This window comes from Oncorhynchus kisutch, unplaced genomic scaffold, assembly GCF_002021735.2.
Source record: "Oncorhynchus kisutch isolate 150728-3 unplaced genomic scaffold, Okis_V2 Okis05a-Okis16b_hom, whole genome shotgun sequence".
Taxonomy (NCBI): Eukaryota; Metazoa; Chordata; class Actinopteri; order Salmoniformes; family Salmonidae; genus Oncorhynchus; species Oncorhynchus kisutch.
Window position 1 is genome coordinate 3047893 of NW_022261982.1, and position 19593 is coordinate 3067485.

Sequence of the window (19593 nt, forward strand, 5' to 3'; positions counted from 1 at the left end):
TATTAGGAAGCTCTCATCCATTTATACTCAGCTGGCCCCTGCCCGGATTTTGTGTTAAATGCTCTACAACAAAGCTTCTTAGTGTCTAACAAGCTTTCTCTGCCCTTAACCTTGTTCTGAACACCTCCAAAATAAAGGTCATGTGGTTTGGTACGGTGTGAATACTACCTCTGAGGGCTTTGAGCTCGAGGTAGTCACCTCATAGTCACCTCATAGAAGTACTTGGGAGTATGGCTAGACGGTGCACTGTCCTTCTCTCAGCACATATCAAAGCTGCAGGCTAAAGTTAAATCTAGACTTGGTTTCCTCTCGTAATCGCTCCTCTTTCACCCCAGCTGCCAAACTAACCATGATTCAGATGACCATCCTACCCATGCTAGGCTACCTGGGTTGGACTAGTAACCGAAAGGTTGCAAGATCGAATCGCCGAGCTGACAAGGTAAAAATCTGTCGTTCTGCCCCTGAACAAGGCAGTTAACCCACTGTTCCTAGGCTGTCATTGAAAATAAGAATTTGTTCTTAACTGATTTGCCTACTTAAATAAAGGTTAAAAATAAATTTAAAAAAGATTACGGAGACTTCATTTATAGATGGGCAGGTAAGAGTGCTCTCGAGTGGCTAGATGTTCTTTACCATTCAGCCATCAGATTTGCCACCAATGCTCCTTATAGGACACATCACTGCACTCTATACTCCTCTGTGAACTGGTCATCTCTGTATACCCGGCTCAAGACCCACTGGTTGATGCTTATTTATAAAACCCTCTTAGGCCTCACTCCCCCCTATCTGAGATATCTACTGCAGCCCTCATCCTCCACATACAACACCCGTTCTGCCAGTCACGTTCTGTTAAAGGTCCCCAAAGCACACACATCCCTGAGTCGCTCCTCTTTTCAGTTCACTGCAGCTAGCGACTGGAAAGAGCTGCAACAAACACTCAAACTGGACAGTTTCATCTCAATCTCTTCATTGAAAGACTCAATCATGGACTCTTACTGACAGTTGTGGCTGCTTTGCATGGTGTTGTCTCTACCTTCTTGCCCTTTGTGCTGTTGTCTGTGCCCAATAATGTTTGTACCATGTTTTGTGCTGCTATCATGTTGTGTTGATACCATGTTGTTGTTATGTTGTGTTGCTACCATGCTGTGTTGTCATGTGTTGCTGCCTTGCTATGTTGTCATCTTAGGACTCTCTTTCTGTAGTCTCTCGTTGTGATATGTGTTTTGTCCTATATTTATATTGTGTTTAAAAAATATATAATCTCAGGCCCCCATCCCCGCAGGAGGCCTTTGGTAGGCCGTCATTGTAAATAATAATTTGTTCTTAACTGACTTGCCAAGTTAAATAAAGGTTAAATAAAAATGTATTTCAACAAATGTAAAAAGCCATTGCTGTCCAATAAAAACATTGCTGCACGTCTGAAGTTTGCAAATGTGCACCTGGATGTTCCACAGAGCTACTGACAACATATTCTGTGGACAGATGAAACTACAGTTGAGTTGTTTGGAAGGAACACACAAGACTGTGTGGAGAGAAAAAAAGGCACAGCACACCAACATAACCTCATCCCAACTGTAAAGTATGGTGGAGGGAGCATCGTGGTTTGGGTCTGCTTTGCTGCCTCAGGGCCTGGACAGCTTGCTATCATTGACGGAAAAATGAATTCCCACGTTTATCAACACATTTTTCAGGATAATGTAAGGCTGTCGGTCCTCCAAATAGAAGCTCAACAGAAGTTGGGTGATGCAACAGGACAACGACCCAAAACACAGAAGTAAATCAACAACAGAATGCCTTCAACAGAAGAAAATATGCCTCCTGGAGTGGCCCAGTCAGAGTCCTGACCTTCTGGAGTGGCCCAGTCAGAGTCCTGACCTTCTGGAGTGGCCCAGTCAGAGTCCTGACCTTCTGGAGTGGCCCAGTCAGAGTCCTGACCTTCTGGAGTGGCCCAGTCAGAGTCCTGACCTTCTGGAGTGGCCCAGTCAGAGTCCTGACCTTTTGGAGTGGCCCAGTCAGAGTCCTGACCTTCTGGAGTGGCCCAGTCAGAGTCCTGACCTTCTGGTCTGGCCCAGTCAGAGTCCTGAGATGCTGTGGCATGACCTCGAGAGCAGTTCACATCGGACATCCCAAGAATATTGCTGAACTTAAACAGTTTTGTAAAGAGGAATGGTCCAAAGTTTCTCCTGACTGTTGTGCAGGTCTGATCCACAACTACAGAAAACGTTTGGTTGAGGTTATTTCTGCCAACCAGTTATTCAATCCAAGGGTTCACATACTTTCTGATTGTTTTCTGATTGTTTGCACAGTGTGTTCAATAAAGACATGAAAACGTATAATTTTGTTTGTGTGTTATTAGTTTAAGCACACCGGTTTGTCTATTGTTGTGACCTAGATGGAGATCAGAATAGATTTTATGACCAATTTATGCAGAAATCCAGGTATTTCCAAAGGGTTCACATCCTTTTCTTGACACTGTATATAGTGCATTCCTTTTGACCAGAGCCCTGTGGGATGTAAAGGAACCAGAGCCCTGTGGGATGTAAAGGAACCAGAGCCCTGTGGGATGTAAAGGAACCGGAGCCCTGTGGGATGTAAAGGAACCAGAGCCCTGTGGGATGTAAAGGAACCAGAGCCCTGTGGGATGTAAAGGAACCAGAGCCCTGTGGGATGTAAAGAAACCAGAGCCCTGTGGGATGTAAAGGAACCGGAGCCCTGTGGGATGTAAAGGAACCGGAGCCCTGTGGGATGTAAAGGAACCGGAGCCCTGTGGGATGTGAAGGAACCGGAGCCATGTGGGATGTGAAGGAATCGGAGCCATGTGGGATGTAAAGGAACCGGAGCCCTGTGGGATGTAAAGGAACCGGAGCCCTGTGGGATGTAAAGGAAACGGAGCCCTGTGGGATGTAAAGGAACCGGAGCCCTGTGGGATGTAAAGGAACCGGAGCCCTGTGGGATGTAAAGGAACCGGAGCCCTGTGGGATGTAAAGGAACCGGAGCCCTGTGGGATGTAAAGGAACCGGAGCCCTGTGGGATGTAAAGGAAACGGAGCCCTGTGGGATGTAAAGGAAACGGAGCCCTGTGGGATGTAAAGGAAACGGAGCCCTGTGGGATGTAAAGGAACCGGAGCCCTGTGGGATGTAAAGGAACCGGAGCCCTGTAGGATGTAAAGGAAACAGAGCCCTGTGGGATGTAAAGGAACCAGAGCCCTGGTCAAAAGTAGTGTGCGAGAAAGGGAATAGGGTACTATTTGGAACGGATCCCTAATGTTAAGTTATTACCCCCATGATGCCCAGGCTACTGCAGATGCATGAGGAGATGGAGGCGTTTGAGTCGTCCGAGGACTCCCTGCAGTACCTGGAGAAACTGGTGATGAAGAAAGGGATTAGAACCGGTACCCCCTGGAGGATGAACAAGAGGTTCAAGGTCTGTCTGTCTGTAACTCAACTCTCTCTCTCTCTCTCTTTCTTTCTATCAACTCAGTTCATTCAGGAAGTCCTATACAGATTTGTCATGATTAATTTCCTGAATTGGCCACAATCGTAGTGTGTGTTCTCTGTAAATGCTTTATTTACACTAACCCTGTGTGTATATTCAATTCTACGCCAATGACCCTCTTGGTTGAGCTGTAGGGCAGTGCTGTGTCCTGTAAAACAGTATATCTGAGAGGGTTTTGTCTGGTGTGTGTTTGCAGGTTCTCTCTAAGTGGAGGAAAAAGGCAACGATGGTCTCCAAGCTGCTCAATTTTGGAGGCTGTTCAGAGGCGGCGAAACAACAGAGAGACAACATGTTGCCCACGGGGCCATTGGGTTGGGCAACCTTTCACTCATGGACACACACACTCACGGACACACACACTCACGGACACAAACACTCACGGACACACACACTCACGGACACACACACTCACGGACACACACACTCACGGACACACACACTCACGGACACACACACTCACGGACACACACACTCACGGACACACACACTCACGGACACACACACTCACGGACACACACACTCACGGACACACACACTCACGGACACACACACTCACGGACACACACACTCACGGACACACACACTCACGGACACAAACACACACACACTCACGGACACACACACTCACGGACACACACACTCACGGACACACACACTCACACACTCATGGACACACACACTCACGGACACAAACACACACACACTCATGGACACACACGCTCACGGACACAAACACACACATACATGGCTAAACTCGGCAACGGCAAAAAGACAGATAGGATGTTGCATATGGATTTCTCTGGTTAATATCAATATCCATGGCAGTGCTGATTTTGATGTCACTGTTTTTTTGTTGCAGGTGTGACTCCCCCTGTGCCACTTTTAAAGCGCCTTGCCATGCAACAGGTAGTGCTGATCTGTGTTTATACACACACACACACACACACACACACACACACACACACACACACACGCACACACAGACAGAGTATCTTTCATGTGTAATTTCTTCTGCTGTTTCCTTACAGGAGAAAATACCCTTAGTCAACGAGAACGAAGTGTCTGAAATGAGCAAGCCTCCATCTCCCAGAAAGACCCTGGCTGCAGCATCTGGCCTGTCCACATGTATGGCCTCCACCCAGGTTGCCCAGTCAGCTCCATTCTCTCCACCTCCATCTGATCAATATACCACACCGCCAACAGTAGCCACCCCACCTACAGTAGCCACCCCACCTACATCAGCCGTGGCCCATAAGGCATCTCCCCCTAGCAGTGTGGTCTCCAGCTCCATGGACCACCTTGTCCAGTCCCGGGCCACCTCTTCCCCCAGACACGTCACCCTGGTCCTGCCTGAGGGTCCCGCCACCCCAGCTTCCACCTCAGCCTCCACCTCCGCTCAGCCCAGTACCAGACACATCCCTAAACCCACCAATGTGGCCGCAGTCCCCGTTCCCATCCACCTGACCTCCCTCTGTGTTCTTACTACCCTGGAGGAAGAAGGAGAGGAGGAGGAAGGAGAGGAGGAAGAAGGAGAGGAGGAGGAAGAAGGAGAGGAGGAGGAAGAAGGAGAGGAGGAGGAAGAAGGAGAGGAGGAAGAAGGAGAGGAGGAAGACGGAGAGGAGGAAGACGGAGAGGAGGAAGACGGAGAGGAGGAAGACAGAGAGGAGGAGGTCCAGAAGAAAAAGGAGGTGCATGCTACAGTATCGTCCTCCCTCCTCAAGACGCTCTCCTCTCTGACGCTGACCCCCGAGGTGGCCCTCCATGCCACCCTGGTGCACTCGCGCCAACAGAGCAGGCATGGGCAGCTGGAGGAATGTCAGCCAGCTAGCCCCAGCTACCAGCAGGAGGAGTGTCACCCAGCTAACCCCAGCTACCAGCAGGAGGAGTGTCACCCAGCTAACCCCAGCTACCAGCAAGAGGAGTGTCATCCAGCTAACCCCAGCTACCAGCAGGAGGAATGTCAGCCAGCTAACCCCAGCTACCAGCAGGAGGAGGGTCAGCCAGCTAACCCCAGCTACCAGCCTTACCAGGAGAGCCCGTCCAGGGGGAAGAGTGACCGAGACCAGGGGAGGACTGGTAGTGGTGCCGCTGGAGGAGTGAGGGAGTCGGGGTGGACCCAGACCCAGAGAGAGGCTGCTGGAATGGGCAGCATTGGAAGTCGGTGGAAGCTGAATTTTGCTGGGCTTGGCTCTCTTGGTTCCGGAGGGCAGAGGAGGGAAGACGATGCCCCATGCAGCAGCACTGCCTCCAGGTCCCCTACACTGATCGACCTGGCCCCACCACGGCTGCTGGGGGCCTGGACCGAGAACATTGCCACTGTCCCGACACCAATAGGAGGGGGTGGGGGAGGCCTGGACTGGAGATCTGGAGGTCTGCCTGCTGCCCAGAGAACCAGCCCGACTCTCTGCTCTCAGTTAATCTCCCCCCTGTCCATCCCGCCACCATCCGACCCACTGAGACAAAGCCCTCTGACACGCTCCCCCCTGCCGCACCTTGGCTCACGGGCCACTGACACACCTTCTCCAGACCTGGAAACCTGGACCCTAGATAGTTCTCCCTTCCTCGGTGGCATGCTGTGTGAGTCCAACCCTCCAGATCTACGTGTAGGCCAAACCAGCGGTGGCAGCAACACTGACAGGCACACCCAGAGACTAGGAGGAGCCAGCTCCAGCACAGAACCACTCACCACATTCAACTCCTGGCTCAGCTGTGACAATCTCCCCACCGGAGCTGGCTCAGACTCTGGACAGTGGTCCCTCCTCTCAGAGATCGACATGTCACCACTCCGCAGCGGACTGGTCTTCTCCCCCCTTACCCCCATCTCCACCTCCGACCCCCTCACCCCCAGCTCCTCCCCTACCAGAAGCACCAGAAGCGGCAAGCCAGGCAAGGAGAGACCCAGGGTCGTGGAGACACAGCATTCCCCATATCACAGGCGCAGCAGAGACCACAGAGATTATTATGGGAAGATGTAGAAAAAATATATATTTTTTGGCAGCCTATTTTGTCAAGTTCATTGCCTTTTACTTGGGAAATTATCTGATTCGGTTATCTAAGTATTAATTCAAGTGTTTATTTTATCAAAGAATTTAGTTTTATTTTTTTTTTGATAAAATAGGACAGGGCCTCTAAAGCGGAACTAATTTAATGAGGGGTTTTGTTTCAGTGAAAGCAGAGGAATGTTTTGACCGCAGGACCGTTCCCAAACTTTGGTATGTGCATTCATTCTCGGGAATTTATTTTTTAGAATAAACTGTTCCCAACCTGAATAATTTCATATCATTTACGTAAATTGAATAAGCACAATTAATGAAAATTATGCTAAATACTTTTTGTCGCGTACTGCATGCATAACGTTACTTTGATACTGGCTTGGCTTGTTGAATATTCACTTCCTAAATATTGTCACATGCTAAAGCAAGCTAACATAAACATTGCATAAAGCGAGTTGGCTACGTTTTCTATTTACCATTTGCATTACATTAGTTTGCTCACTAACCTCTGAAATATGCGCTGTAAAATAATGGCATTTGCTAGAAATACCAAGTATTCCCGAAAACAACCTCCTTAACATATCCCCAACAACCTCAAGTTGCTGCTAGTGGTCGGCTCATATAGATGGTGTGTGATTATGCGGTTAGGACAGCAGCGTCTAACACGTTTTAACAGATCTGTGTCCAGACTGAGTCTCGTACTTTAACGTGGCTGATTTAGCGACTCACTGACTCCATCCAACCAGTGTCACGAGTAAGCGAACAGAGACGTTACCATTATATGACTTGTGCTTCTGTCAAGTGATGACAAGCAGATGATGCCTGTACTATAAGACAGCAATGTGCATATGATCCAAGATAACCACAGCCTTTCATGGTTGTAGTTCATTCACAAGACAATGGAAATATGACAACCTGGTTGCTCCTCAGCCCTCTAGGTGGCTGGCGCTGGCCTGGTGATAGTCTGCCATGGAGAGAGATGGGAGTAATGTTACATCATCTCTCTAGGTGGTTGGTGCTGGCCTGTTGATAGTCTGCCATGGAGAGAGATGGGAGTAATGTTACATCATCTCTCTAGGTGGTTGGTGCTGGCCTGGTGATAGTCTGCCATGGAGAGAGATGGGAGTAATGTTACATCATCTCTCTAGTTGGTTGGTGCTGGCCTGGTGATAGTCTGCCATGGAGAGAGATGGGAGTAATGTTACATCATCTCTCTAGGTGGTTGGTGCTGGCCTGGTGATAGTCTGCCATGGAGAGAGATGGGAGTAATGTTACATCATCTTTCTAGGTGGCTGGTGCTGGCCTGGTGATAGTCTGCCATGGAGAGAGATGGGAGTAATGTTACATCATCTCTCTAGGTGGCTGGCCTGGTGATAGTCTGCCATGGAGAGAGATGGGAGTAGTGTTACATCATCTCTCTAGGTGGTTGGGGCTGGCCTGGTGATAGTCTGCCATGGAGAGAGATGGGAGTAATGTTACATCATCTCTAGGTGGTTGGTGCTGGCCTGGTGATAGTCTGCCATGGAGAGAGATGGGAGTAATGTTACATCATCTCTCTAGGTGGTTGGGGCTGGCCTGGTGATAGTCTGCCATGGAGAGAGATGGGAGTAATGTTACATCATCTCTAGGTGGTTGGTGCTGGCCTGGTGATAGTCTGCCATGGAGAGAGATGGGAGTAATGTTACATCATCTCTCTAGGTGGCTGGCGCTGGCCTGGTGATAGTCTGCCATGGAGAGAGTTGGGAGTAATGTTACATCATCTCTCTAGGTGGCTGGTGCTGGCCTGGTGATAGTCTGCCATGGAGAGAGATGCAGTTGATGGGGTTCTGCTAGACTGTCCCTGGGTACCAGTGTGTATCAGTGGGTCTCAGCTCCTGGCAAAGACCTGGTTTGGGGACACAGCGTACCGCATCCTGCTCACGGACCTGCACTCTGTGTGGGAGGAGGAGATGGACACCAGGGCCATCCAGGACAGAGCTCAGGCAAGGAGGACACACACACAAATTCAAGTACATTTCAACAGCCTTTGAAAAAATGTCCTCTCTGTCATAACAGGAGCTGAACAGGCGATTGCGGGCTCCCGTCCACGCCTTCTTCTCTCACATGTGTGAGGTGGCTCAACCCTGTCTGTCTGGACGGGTGGAGGACGGGGGGGCGCTTCAGTTCTCCCTCAACCACCACGGCGGTGACATCAACCTGAAGTTGAAGAGTGAGCTGGCTGGGGTGCCTTTCTACTGGGAATTCCGCTGCACCCCTGCCCCTGTGGCTTTGGTACGATCTATAGACTTAACTGAACACCAACTCTATACTCAACTTTCACTGAACTTTTGTGTGTGTTTGTGTGTTCTTATGCAAGCCCCAGTGTGTGTGTGTGTGTGTGTGCGCGCTCCATGACTAATGGTTGTGTAATGTGTATTGGTGTGTTCTATCAGGTGTGCAGTCAGCTTGTGCGCCCCCTGCTGTTGATGAGCAGGTTACTGCAGAGACAGGTGGGCCAACTGGGAGCTCTGCTGGCCAGAAAAGACACTGAGCTCCAAGACTACAGGGACAATGGGGCAGTGCTGAGCAGAGGTAGGCTCTACATGCAGAGAAACAAAAATACACTAATTAAACACAACATACACACCTGTTCCTCTCGTTGGTGTGTGTGTTTTGCAGAGCGATTGCAGACAGAGTTGTTTGAGGAACAAAACTACAGAGAGAACTTCCTGACACAGGTAAGTTTCATAGTCGCAATCTCAGGCATACTGAACATGCATAGTTAGGAGGAATATATGACTGGGAAAGAGAGAGCCTGGCAAGAGCCGCCTTTGAATACTCAGTTTAGTAAGTAAGCCACAATAAACCAGGTTTCTGCCTCAATACTTTGTGTGTCTCTCTCTCTGGGCGTGGCCTTCCATAAACAAGGTTATTAATGACTTCTAGTTTTCTACTTATTGGATGGTTGTCTGTCCTTGTTTTATCCAGTGATCACTGACAGAGTAGTGTGTCCACACTTTTGTAAATGACCGTTGTTTTTATAATGCAGTTCTACTTGAACCTTTATCTAGACCTGAAAGACAATCGGGTGTTCAGGCTTTAAAGGAAATGTTTTGCTTTGTCTTACTGCTGCCGCCTTCGGTCATCACCTTGGCACGAGGGCGGCGTAGTTACCGTATAATCACGTAACTGACGATCATGAAAATAAAATAACTGTCATAACCTATAAAAACATTATGGAAGGAACAGCTGACTGAAGACGGGACGGATGGGCATCCGTTGAGTCTGTTTCTACGGTTACATGGACTCTTTACAACGTAAGGAGACTGTGCTCCTTGCTGTAGCAAACAAGGCTTTGGTTGCCTAGGCAACACCTCGCTTCCTGCAGCACATGCAGGAGTGGAGGAGAGAAGAAAATGTGCGTCTTTAAAATTACAAAAATTATGAAAACATTTTGCTATTCAAACGAGTATAACGCTGACCGCGGTCGTTATGCAGACCAATAACCTTCATCCAAAATTCCATGACCGTCACAGCTCTACTTTGCACTTATGATGGGTCCGCTCGGGAAAATCAACTTCCTTAGACTGTCGTCGTGCACTCCGTCATCCAGATGATATAGATTTACACTCCTCTTGTGCGTAGTCGCCTGGTGAGGGCTGGGTCCTTGCTCTCACCCCCCCAAAATGCTACCCTCCCCTGTTATTGGTCATTTGAAGAGGTTAGCATGTTTTTGGAGGGTATAATTTTGCCTCTAACGTTCTGTCATTATTCACTATTATGTGCAATCATGGTGGCATCAACATTACTGTTGAAGTGTTAGAAACATTCTGTTCTTATTTCCAATAAATGTGACTCCAAAATGACACAATACATTATTTACTATTATGTGCAATCATGGTGGCATCAACATTACTGTTGAAGTGTTAGAAACATTCTGTTCTTATTTCCAATAAATGTGACTCCAAAATGACACAATACATTATTCACTATTATGTTTATTTTTTATTTTTTATTTCACCTTTATTTAACCAGGTAGGCTAGTTGAGAACAAGTTCTCATTTGCAACTGCGACCTGGCCAAGATAAAGCATAGCAGTGTGAGCAGACAACAAAGAGTTACACATGGAGTAAACAATTAACAAGTCAATAACACAGTAGAAACCAAAGGGGGAGTATATATACAATGTGTGCAAAAGGCATGAGGAGGTAGGCATATAATTACAATTTTGCAGATTAACACTGGAGTGATGAATGATCAGATGGTCATGTACAGGTAGAGATATTGGTGTGCAAAAGAGCAGAAAAGTAAATAAATAAAAACAGTATGGGGATGAGGTAGGTGAGAAAGGGTGGGCTATTTACCAATAGACTATGTACAGCTGCAGCGATCGGTTAGCCGCTCAGATAGCTGATGTTTGAAGTTGGTGAGGGAGATAAGTCTCCAACTTCAGCGATTTTTGCAATTCGTTCCAGTCACAGGCAGCAGAGTACTGGAACGAAAGGCGGCCAAATGAGGTGTTGGCTTTAGGGATGATCAGTGAGATACACCTGCTGGAGCGAGTGCTACGGATGGGTGTTGCAATCGTGACCAGTGAGCTGAGATAAGGCGGAGCTTTACCTAGCATGGACTTGTAGATGACCTGGAGCCAGTGGGTCTGGCGACGAATATGTAGCGAGGGCCAGCCGACTAGAGCATACAAGTCGCAGTGGTGGGTGGTATAAGGTGCTTTAGTGACGAAACGGATGGCACTGTGATAGACTGCATCCAGTTTGCTGAGTTGGAAGCCATTTTGTAGATGACATCGCCGAAGTCGAGGATCGGTAGGATAGTCAGTTTTACTAGGGTAAGCTTGGCGGCGTGAGTGAAGGAGGCTTTGTTGCGGAGTAGAAAGCCGACTCTTGATTTGATTTTCGATTGGAGATGTTTGATATGAGTCTGGAAGGAGAGTTTGCAGTCTAGCCAGACACCTAGGTACTTATAGACGTCCACATATTCTAGGTCGGAACCATCCAGGGTGGTGATGCTAGTCGGGCATGCGGGTGCAGGCAGCGACCGGTTGAAAAGCATGCATTTGGTTTTACTAGCGTTTAAGAGCAGTTGGAGGCCACGGAAGGAGTGTTGTATGGCATTGAAGCTTGTTTGGAGGTTAGATAGCACAGTGTCCAAAGACGGGCCGAAGGTATATAGAATGGTGTCGTCTGCGTAGAGGTGGATCAGGGAATCGCCCGCAGCAAGAGCAACATCATTGATATACACAGAGAAAAGAGTCGGCCCGAGAATTGAACCCTGTGGCACCCCCATAGAGACTGCCAGAGGACCAGACAGCATGCCCTCCGATTTGACGCACTGAACTCTGTCTGCAAAGTAATTGGTGAACCAGGCAAGGCAGTCATCCGAAAAACCGAGGCTCCTGAGTCTGCCGATAAGAATATGGTGATTGACAGAGTCGAAAGCCTTGGCAAGGTCGATGAAGACGGCTGCACAGTACTGTCTTTTATCGATGGCGGTTATGATATCGTTGAGTACCTTGAGTGTGGCTGAGGTGCACCCATGACCGGCTCGGAAACCAGATTGCACAGCGGAGAAGGTGCGGTGGGATTCGAGATGGTCAGTGACCTGTTTGTTGACTTGGCTTTCGAAGACCTTAGATAGGCAGGGCAGGATGGATATAGGTCTGTAACAGTTTGGGTCCAGGGTGTCTCCCCCTTTGAAGAGGGGGATGACTGCGGCAGCTTTCCAATCCTTGGGGATCTCAGACGATATGAAAGAGAGGTTGAACAGGCTGGTAATAGGGGTTGCGACAATGGTGGCAGATAGTTTCAGAAATAGAGGGTCCAGATTGTCAAGCCCAGCTGATTTGTACGGGTCCAGGTTTTGCAGCTCTTTCAGAACATCTGCTATCTGGATTTGGTTAAAGGAGAACCTGGAGAGGCTTGGGCGAGGAGCTCCGGGGGGGGGGCGGAGCTGTTGGCCGAGGTTGAAGTAGCCAGGCGGAAGGCATGGCCAGCCGTTGAGAAATGCTTATTGAAGTTTTCGATAATCATGGATTTATCAGTGGTGACCGTGTTACCTAGCCTCAGTGCAGTGGGCAGCTGGGAGGAGGTGCTCTTGTTCTCCATGGACTTCACAGTGTCCCAGAACTTTTTGGAGTTGGAGCTACAGGATGCAAACTTCTGCCTGAAGAAGCTGGCCTTAGCTTTCCTGACTGACTGCGTGTATTGGTTCCGGACTTCCCTGAACAGTTGAATATCACGGGGACTATTCGATGCTATTGCAGTCCGCCACAGGATGTTTTTGTGCTGGTCGAGGGCAGTCAGGTCTGGGGTGAACCAAGGGCTGTATCTGTTCTTAGTTCTGCATTTTTTGAACGGAGCATGCTTATCTAAAATGGTGAGGAAGTTACTTTTAAAGAATGACCAGGCATCCTCAACTGACGGGATGAGGTCGATGTCCTTCCAGGATACCCGGGCCAGGTCGATTAGAAAGGCCTGCTCACAGAAGTGTTTTAGGGAGCGTTTGACAGTGATGAGGGGTGGTCGTTTGACTGCGGCTCCGTAGCGGATACAGGCAATGAGGCAGTGATCGCTGAGATCCTGGTTGAAGACAGCGGAGGTGTATTTGGAGGGCCAGTTGGTCAGGATGACGTCTATGAGGGTGCCCTTGTTTACAGAGTTAGGGTTGTACCTGGTGGGTTCCTTGATGATTTGTGTGAGATTGAGGGCATCTAGCTTAGATTGTAGGACTGGCGAGGTGTTAAGCATATCCCCGTTTAGGTCACCTAACAGAACAAACTCTGAAGCTAGATGGGGGGCGATCAATTCACAAATGGTGTCCAGGGCACAGCTGGGAGCTGAGGGGGGTCGGTAGCAGGCGGCAACCGTGAGAGACTTATTTCTGGAGAGAGTAATTTTCAAAATTAGTAGTTCGAACTGTTTGGGTATGGACCTGGAAAGTATGACATTACTTTGCAGGCTATCTCTGCAGTAAACTGCAACTCCGCCCCCTTTGGCAGTTCTATCTTGACGGAAGATGTTATAGTTGGGTATGGAAATCTCTGAATTTTTGGTGGCCTTCCTGAGCCAGGATTCAGACACAGCAAGGACATCAGGGTTAGCAGAGTGTGCTAAAGCAGTGAGTAAAACAAACTTAGGGAGGAGGCTTCTGATGTTGACATGCATGAAACCAAGGCTTTTTCGATCACAGAAGTCAACAAATGAGGGTGCCTGGGGACATGCAGGGCCTGGGTTTACCTCCACATCACCCGCGGAACAGAGAAGGAGTAGTATGAGGGTGCGGCTAAAGGCTATCAAAACTGGTCGCCTAGAGCGTTGGGGACAGAGAATAAGAGGAGCAGGTTTCTGGGCATGGTAGAATATATTCAGGGCATAATGCGCAGACAGGGGTATGGTGGGGTGCGGGTACAGCGGAGGTAAGCCCAGGCACTGGGTGATGATGAGGGAGGTTGTATCTCTGGACATGCTGGTAGTAATGGGTGAGGTCACCGCATGTGTGGGAGGTGGGACAAAGGAGTTATCAGGGGCGTGAAGAGTGGAACTAGGGGCTCCATTGTGAACTAAAACAATGATAACTAACCTGAACAACAGTATACAAGGCATATTGACATTTGAGAGAGACATACAGCGAGGCATACAGTAATCACAGGTGTTGAATTGGGAAAGCTAGCTAAAACAGTAGGTGAGACAACAGCTAATCAGCTAGCACAACAACAGCAGGTAAAATGGCGTAGACTAGGCAACGGGGCCAACAGATAGAACAAACAAGCAGAATGGAGTACCGTGATTAATGGACAGTCCAGCGTGCATCAGCTATGTAGCCAAGAGATCAGTGTCCAGGGGGCAGCGGTGGATGGGGCAGGGAAGCTGGCCTGGCGAGTGTTATCCAGGTTAAAAAAAAACTAACAATGACTAAATAGCTTGTAGCTAGTTAGCTGGTTAGTTTCTGGAGGTTCTTGAGTGTGTTCTAAAAATAAATAAAAAATTGCGATTCCGTATCACATTGGGTGAGGCAGGTTTCCGGAAGGTATAAACAAATTAAAAGTCAAAAGAGATAGAAAGTAAATATGGGTCCGGTGAGCGTTTGAGACGCGGCGATTCAGGCGGTTAGCAGGCCTGTGCTAACAAGCTAACAGTTTATAGGCCCGGGCTAGACAAGGTAGCAGTTAGCAGGCCGGAGCTGGACAAGCTAGCAGTTAGCAGGCCGAATTAGCAAGCAGGGAGATAGCGAGGGCTAGAGAGTTAGCCTTTGGGGGACGTCGCGATGGGGTGAGTCTGTTTATTCCTCTTCATGCGATGACATCGGTAGACCGGTCGTGGGCCCGGGTATTGTAGCTCAGGAGTAGCACAGGTGCTACGGCCGGGCTAGCTTCAAGCTAAGTGGGTGGAAACGCTAGCCAGGAGTAATCCGAGGTTGCGGTTTAGCTAGATAGCTAGTTGCTGAAAAATCCAGCTGAAAGATGTTCCGTTTGCGGTGGGAATCCGGGGATGAAAAATAAATAGGTCCGTTGTACTCTGGTTAAAGTCGCGTTGTACGAACAGGCGAGAGCTTTCCGAACTACAGGTTAGCTGATGACCGGTTAGCTGGAGACCGCTAGCATACCGCTGGTTAGCTGGCTAGCTTCAGTTGAGGGGTTCCGAAGTAAATATAAATACTTTAGGAAAAATAGCTACATTGGGTGAGTCGGGTTGCAGGAGAGTATTTGGAAGCTTAGGGTTTAGCAAAATGTTTTCAAAGAGATATGTGGAGAAAATATGTCAAAAACGAAAAATAAACGATATATACAGGGACACGACAGGACAGAACGACCTACTGCTACGCCATCTTGGGATGGCCTACTGCTACGCCAATCATGGTGGCATCAACATTACTGTTGAAGTGTTAGAAACATTCTGTTCTTATTTCCAATTAATGTGACTCCAAAATGACACAATACATTATTCAACATTCAGTTCCTATTCCCAACAAACTGCCAAGGCATCGAACAAGTTTGTAAAGTCACAAGAATGATGTGGTCATTGTGTGCTAGGAATATGTGACCAAATACTAAATGTTTGACTACTTTAATACACTATAGGTGCATTGTTTTCCAAATACTTCTGACACCTTCAAATGGAGGGACTAGATACACAAAGTGCTTTCATTTCTAATCTAAACGGTAACAGGTGTATGGAAATACCACCGATTAAAAGTTGACTTTGTGTCCTGTCGCCTCATAGGAAACATGCTGGAAGAGAGTAGAAAGTTGTAGCTGTCTAGATAAATACGCCGAGTGTGTGTGCAGTCAGGTCACAAATGATTGGTCCCCTTGATAAAGAGGAGCAAAAAAGTCTAATAATAATAGCTGATTATGCAAACACACATTTAGATATTTTTGTCCAAAAGTGTTTTATTGTAGGAATATAGCTTGAATACTTCCTATTTATGCTCAAAATAAATAGTCTGAATTGCTTTTGTGTTAACAGTAGTAGAGGGATCCATGAAGTTGATGTGTGTGTTTGTTTGGTGCCCTGGTAGTTTGATGAGCCTGTGTTTTAGTTAGTGTGTTTCAGTTTGACTGTGTGGTAGGATGTGGAATTTCTCAGTCCGCTGCTCCATTGACCCCCATCCCTGACCTGTGTGTGTGTTTTGGCATTTCAAAGTGTCCTGGGGAATGTAGAGATGGATTTTTGTCTGAACTCTGCAGTGTGAAACAGGGGGCAGGCAGGGTCCATTCTCCCTCCCACCTGTCCCGTACGGAGGGTAGTGGGTACTCGTCCTCCTTCCTGACCCCGTCGAGGCCCTCTACCTTGGGCTCGGACCTTACTGTAGTAAGCCTCCCTGGAGGTTTGGGGAAATGCTCATCTGGACATGGCCCATAAAGAGAATGGCAATGCATGCAGGGGAACGTGGCCTTTCCTCCTCTCAGATCAAAGTACACACACCTCACACCCTTCTTCTCCCGGCCACGGCAAATTCCACTGAGCACCGACAGACCGCCACGGACCAAAGTCCAAACTGAAAATAAGTGTCTGGAAAGATTTCACTGCGAAGTGTCAAGGCAACACACACTGGAGAGGGAGGTGGCGTCCGTGGCCAGCCATTCATTTGGGCTCATGGCCTAACCAGTAGACAGATGGGTGGAGGAGGTGGCGCTAGGCGAGGAGCCGTGGCATGTGTGTGTAGTATTTATCTATAGGAGGTGGTGTCTCCGTTTGCATTTCCCCCTCTGGAAAGACTCTCTGTGTACCTTTTGTGTCCGTCTGTCTCTCCTGGTGTCTTGCTGTTCATCTTCCCTCTTAAGTCGGCTCTGTTTTAGCCTTCAGCTCGTAGGGCAATACTGGGATCTGTTTTAGCCTCCAGCCTTCAGCTCGTAGGGCAATACTGGGATCTGTTTTAGCCTTCAGCCTTCAGCTCGTAGGGCAATACTGGGATCTGTTTTAGCCTCCAGCCTTCAGCTCGTTGGGCAATACTGGGATCTGTTTTAGCCTGCAGCTTTCGGCTCATAAGACTATACTGGGAACCCAGGCTCAGATAATGCCCCCTTCACCTCTGCTCACCGCAGTCAACACGGCACCTACCTTTTGATGGTGACTTACTCAATGGCTACTGAAAGATGCCTTTATCTGTGGGCAAACACATTTAGAATGACATATCTGTCCTTCAAAGTGGTGAGCAGGGGTATTTTTGGAGAATGATTTTCCTGCAAATGAAAGGGGGGAAAGAGGAAGGACTTCTGTTTGTCGACAGACCTGGGTTCAAATAGCATTTGAAATCTTTCAAATACTTGCACTCTGCTTGATTGAGCTTGCCTACCAATGGAATGGTCCCAAAAGTGCAAACACTGCCCATCCGGGCAGGCTCAGGGAACCGCTCAAAGTAGTTCAAATACTATTTGAACCCAGGTGTGGTTTGTACCTTCCTTCACTCCACCCCTCGTCTCATCCCACCACTGGGGATTTTCTATTGCCATCCTCTTCCACTGTAGAGTAGACCTCCTGGAAAGGAGGATGAGAGAGATGTGCAGATGAAAGGAGGGGAACGAGACAGACGGGGGAAGAGAAAGTCAACCCAGGTACCTTTCTAGCTTTCCATTGGAGCCCCCTCATCACCCCACAGTAACACCCCACCCACCACAGGTCAACATTGACATGGAGGTTGGAATTAGACTACCCGTCCACTGTCTCTCACACACACACACCGTGTCCTGGGTTCATCTGGAATCTAGATGCCCATTTCTGGTGTGAAGGTGGAGGGGCCCAGAGTGACAGTGTTGTGGTGAAAAACCCTTCTGTCCTTCTTTTAGATCACACTAATCTCCATCTGGGCTTTTGTCGTTTTCACCTGTTTTTGACCCGTTTTGGGGCTATTTTGTCACCGCTTGTGGATCTGGCCTGGCAAGGGGCGTGTCTGTTTGTCCACACTGGACCGGGTAATGACGCATGGTTTTGGTTTCAGAGGGGAGGGTGTGTCGTTGAGTGTTCCTTTTTGTGTGTGGGACCAGTATGTGTGTGTGTGTGTGTGTGTGTGTGTGTGACCAGTCCGCAGCAGTGACGCATGCCTTGGGGTTTTGGTGCTGAGAGGAGAAAAACATTGTGATTGAGTGAAAGAGGGGAGGGACATGTTCCTTGTGGTCTACCTCGCGCTCCATACCCCACACCCCTCCTCCCCCATGCTGGATAGGCACAGGCGGGTCAGATCAGGGGAGTGAGCGTTTACAGTAGCCCCCTAACACTGTGAGTTAACATGTTAGTCTATCTGTAGTGCTGTGGATTTGGTTCTCCCTGGGGGTCTATGGGTTGGGGGTCGGGGAGAAGTCTGGAAGCAGGGGATGTGGGGAGCTACTGCGGGTTTGAGGTTAGCATCTCCCCCCTGGTTATTCAGGGGCTCCCTCCACCAGAGGCTGTCATCACCTCTGGACTTCAGATCTGGCTCTGCTGCTCCTGTCATCTCCTCTGGACTTCAGATCTGGCTCTGCTGCTCCTGTCATCTCCTCTGGACTTCAGATCTGGCTCTGCTGCTCCTATGTCATCTCCCCCCTGGTTATTCAGGGGCCCCATCCTGTCATCACCTCTGGACTTCAGATCTGGCTCTGCTGCTCCTGTCATCTCCTCTGGACTTCAGATCTGGCTCTGCTGCTCCTGTCATCTCCTCTGGACTTCAGATCTGGCTCTGCTGCTCCTGTCATCTCCTCTGGACTTCAGATCTGGCTCTGCTGCTCCTATGTCATCTCCCCCTGGTTATTCAGGGGCCCCATCCTGTCATCACCTCTGGACTTCAGATCTGGCTCTGCTGCTCCTATGTCAACTCCCCCTGGTTATTCAGGGGCCCCATCCTGTCATCACCTCTGGACTTCAGATCTGGCTCTGCTGCTCCTATGTCATCTCCCCCTGGTTATTCAGGGGCCCCATCCTGTCATCACCTCTGGACTTCAGATCTGGCTCTGCTGCTCCTATGTCATCTCCCCCTGGTTATTCATGGGCCCCATCCTGTCATCACCTCTGGACTTCAGATCTGCTCTGTCATGTATTTTCTGTCTTCATTGAACAGAGAGAGAGTTTGTGTCAAAGGGCAGCAGACCCTATTTAAACCTATGCAGACAGTGTAGACCTGTGTGTTGGAGGCTGCAGCATTACCGCTAGACCAGCCACCTGTGTGAACTGTCATACAGCTCTTGTCTAGATCAGTCCAAGCACTGCTAGATAGATCGAGGCTGTTTTGAGATCAGTGGCTGAGCTGATGCCATGGTTCAATGCTCTGGTCATCCTCTCTTGCATTCCTCTCCATGTCTTTCTCTCGTTCACCTCTCTCTCTCTCTCCTCCCCCCTCTCTCTTGCTCTCTCTCTCCCTCCCCCCTTTTATCCCCCTCTCTTGCTCTCCCCCTTTCCTCCTCTATCTCTCCCTCCTTCTCCCCTCTCTCTCTCCTTCTCCCCTCTTCTCCCCCCCTCTCTCTCTCCTTCTCCCCTCTCTCTCTCTCCCCCCATGCCCCATGCCCCCCACCCCTTTACCTCTCTCCCTCCTCTCTCTCTCTCTCCTCTCTCTCTCTCCCTCTCTCTCCCTCCCTCTCTCTCTCCCTCCCCTCCCTCTCTCTCTCCCTCCCCTCCCATCTCTCTCTCTCTCTCCTCTCTCT

At 49.0% G+C, this 19593-nt stretch overlaps 1 protein-coding gene across 2 annotated transcripts in view; it reads left to right on the plus strand.

The window, feature by feature from the left end:
- Nucleotides 1-6624: 6624 nt before the first annotated feature.
- nhej1 (nonhomologous end-joining factor 1) overlaps nucleotides 6625-19593 on the plus strand; it is a 34189-nt gene continuing 21220 nt past the window's right edge. Inside the window, exons 1-5 of one of the 2 annotated variants that reach the window (XM_031813337.1) lie at nucleotides 6628-6707; nucleotides 8257-8470; nucleotides 8544-8759; nucleotides 8921-9059; nucleotides 9147-9205. In XM_031813337.1, coding sequence (XP_031669197.1) covers nucleotides 8288-8470; nucleotides 8544-8759; nucleotides 8921-9059; nucleotides 9147-9205 — 597 coding nt within the window. In that variant the 5' untranslated portion in view covers nucleotides 6628-6707; nucleotides 8257-8287. Of the gene's footprint in view, nucleotides 6708-8256; nucleotides 8471-8543; nucleotides 8760-8920; nucleotides 9206-19593 lie in introns of both variants that reach the window. The other variant, XM_031813336.1, reaches the window with a different exon arrangement.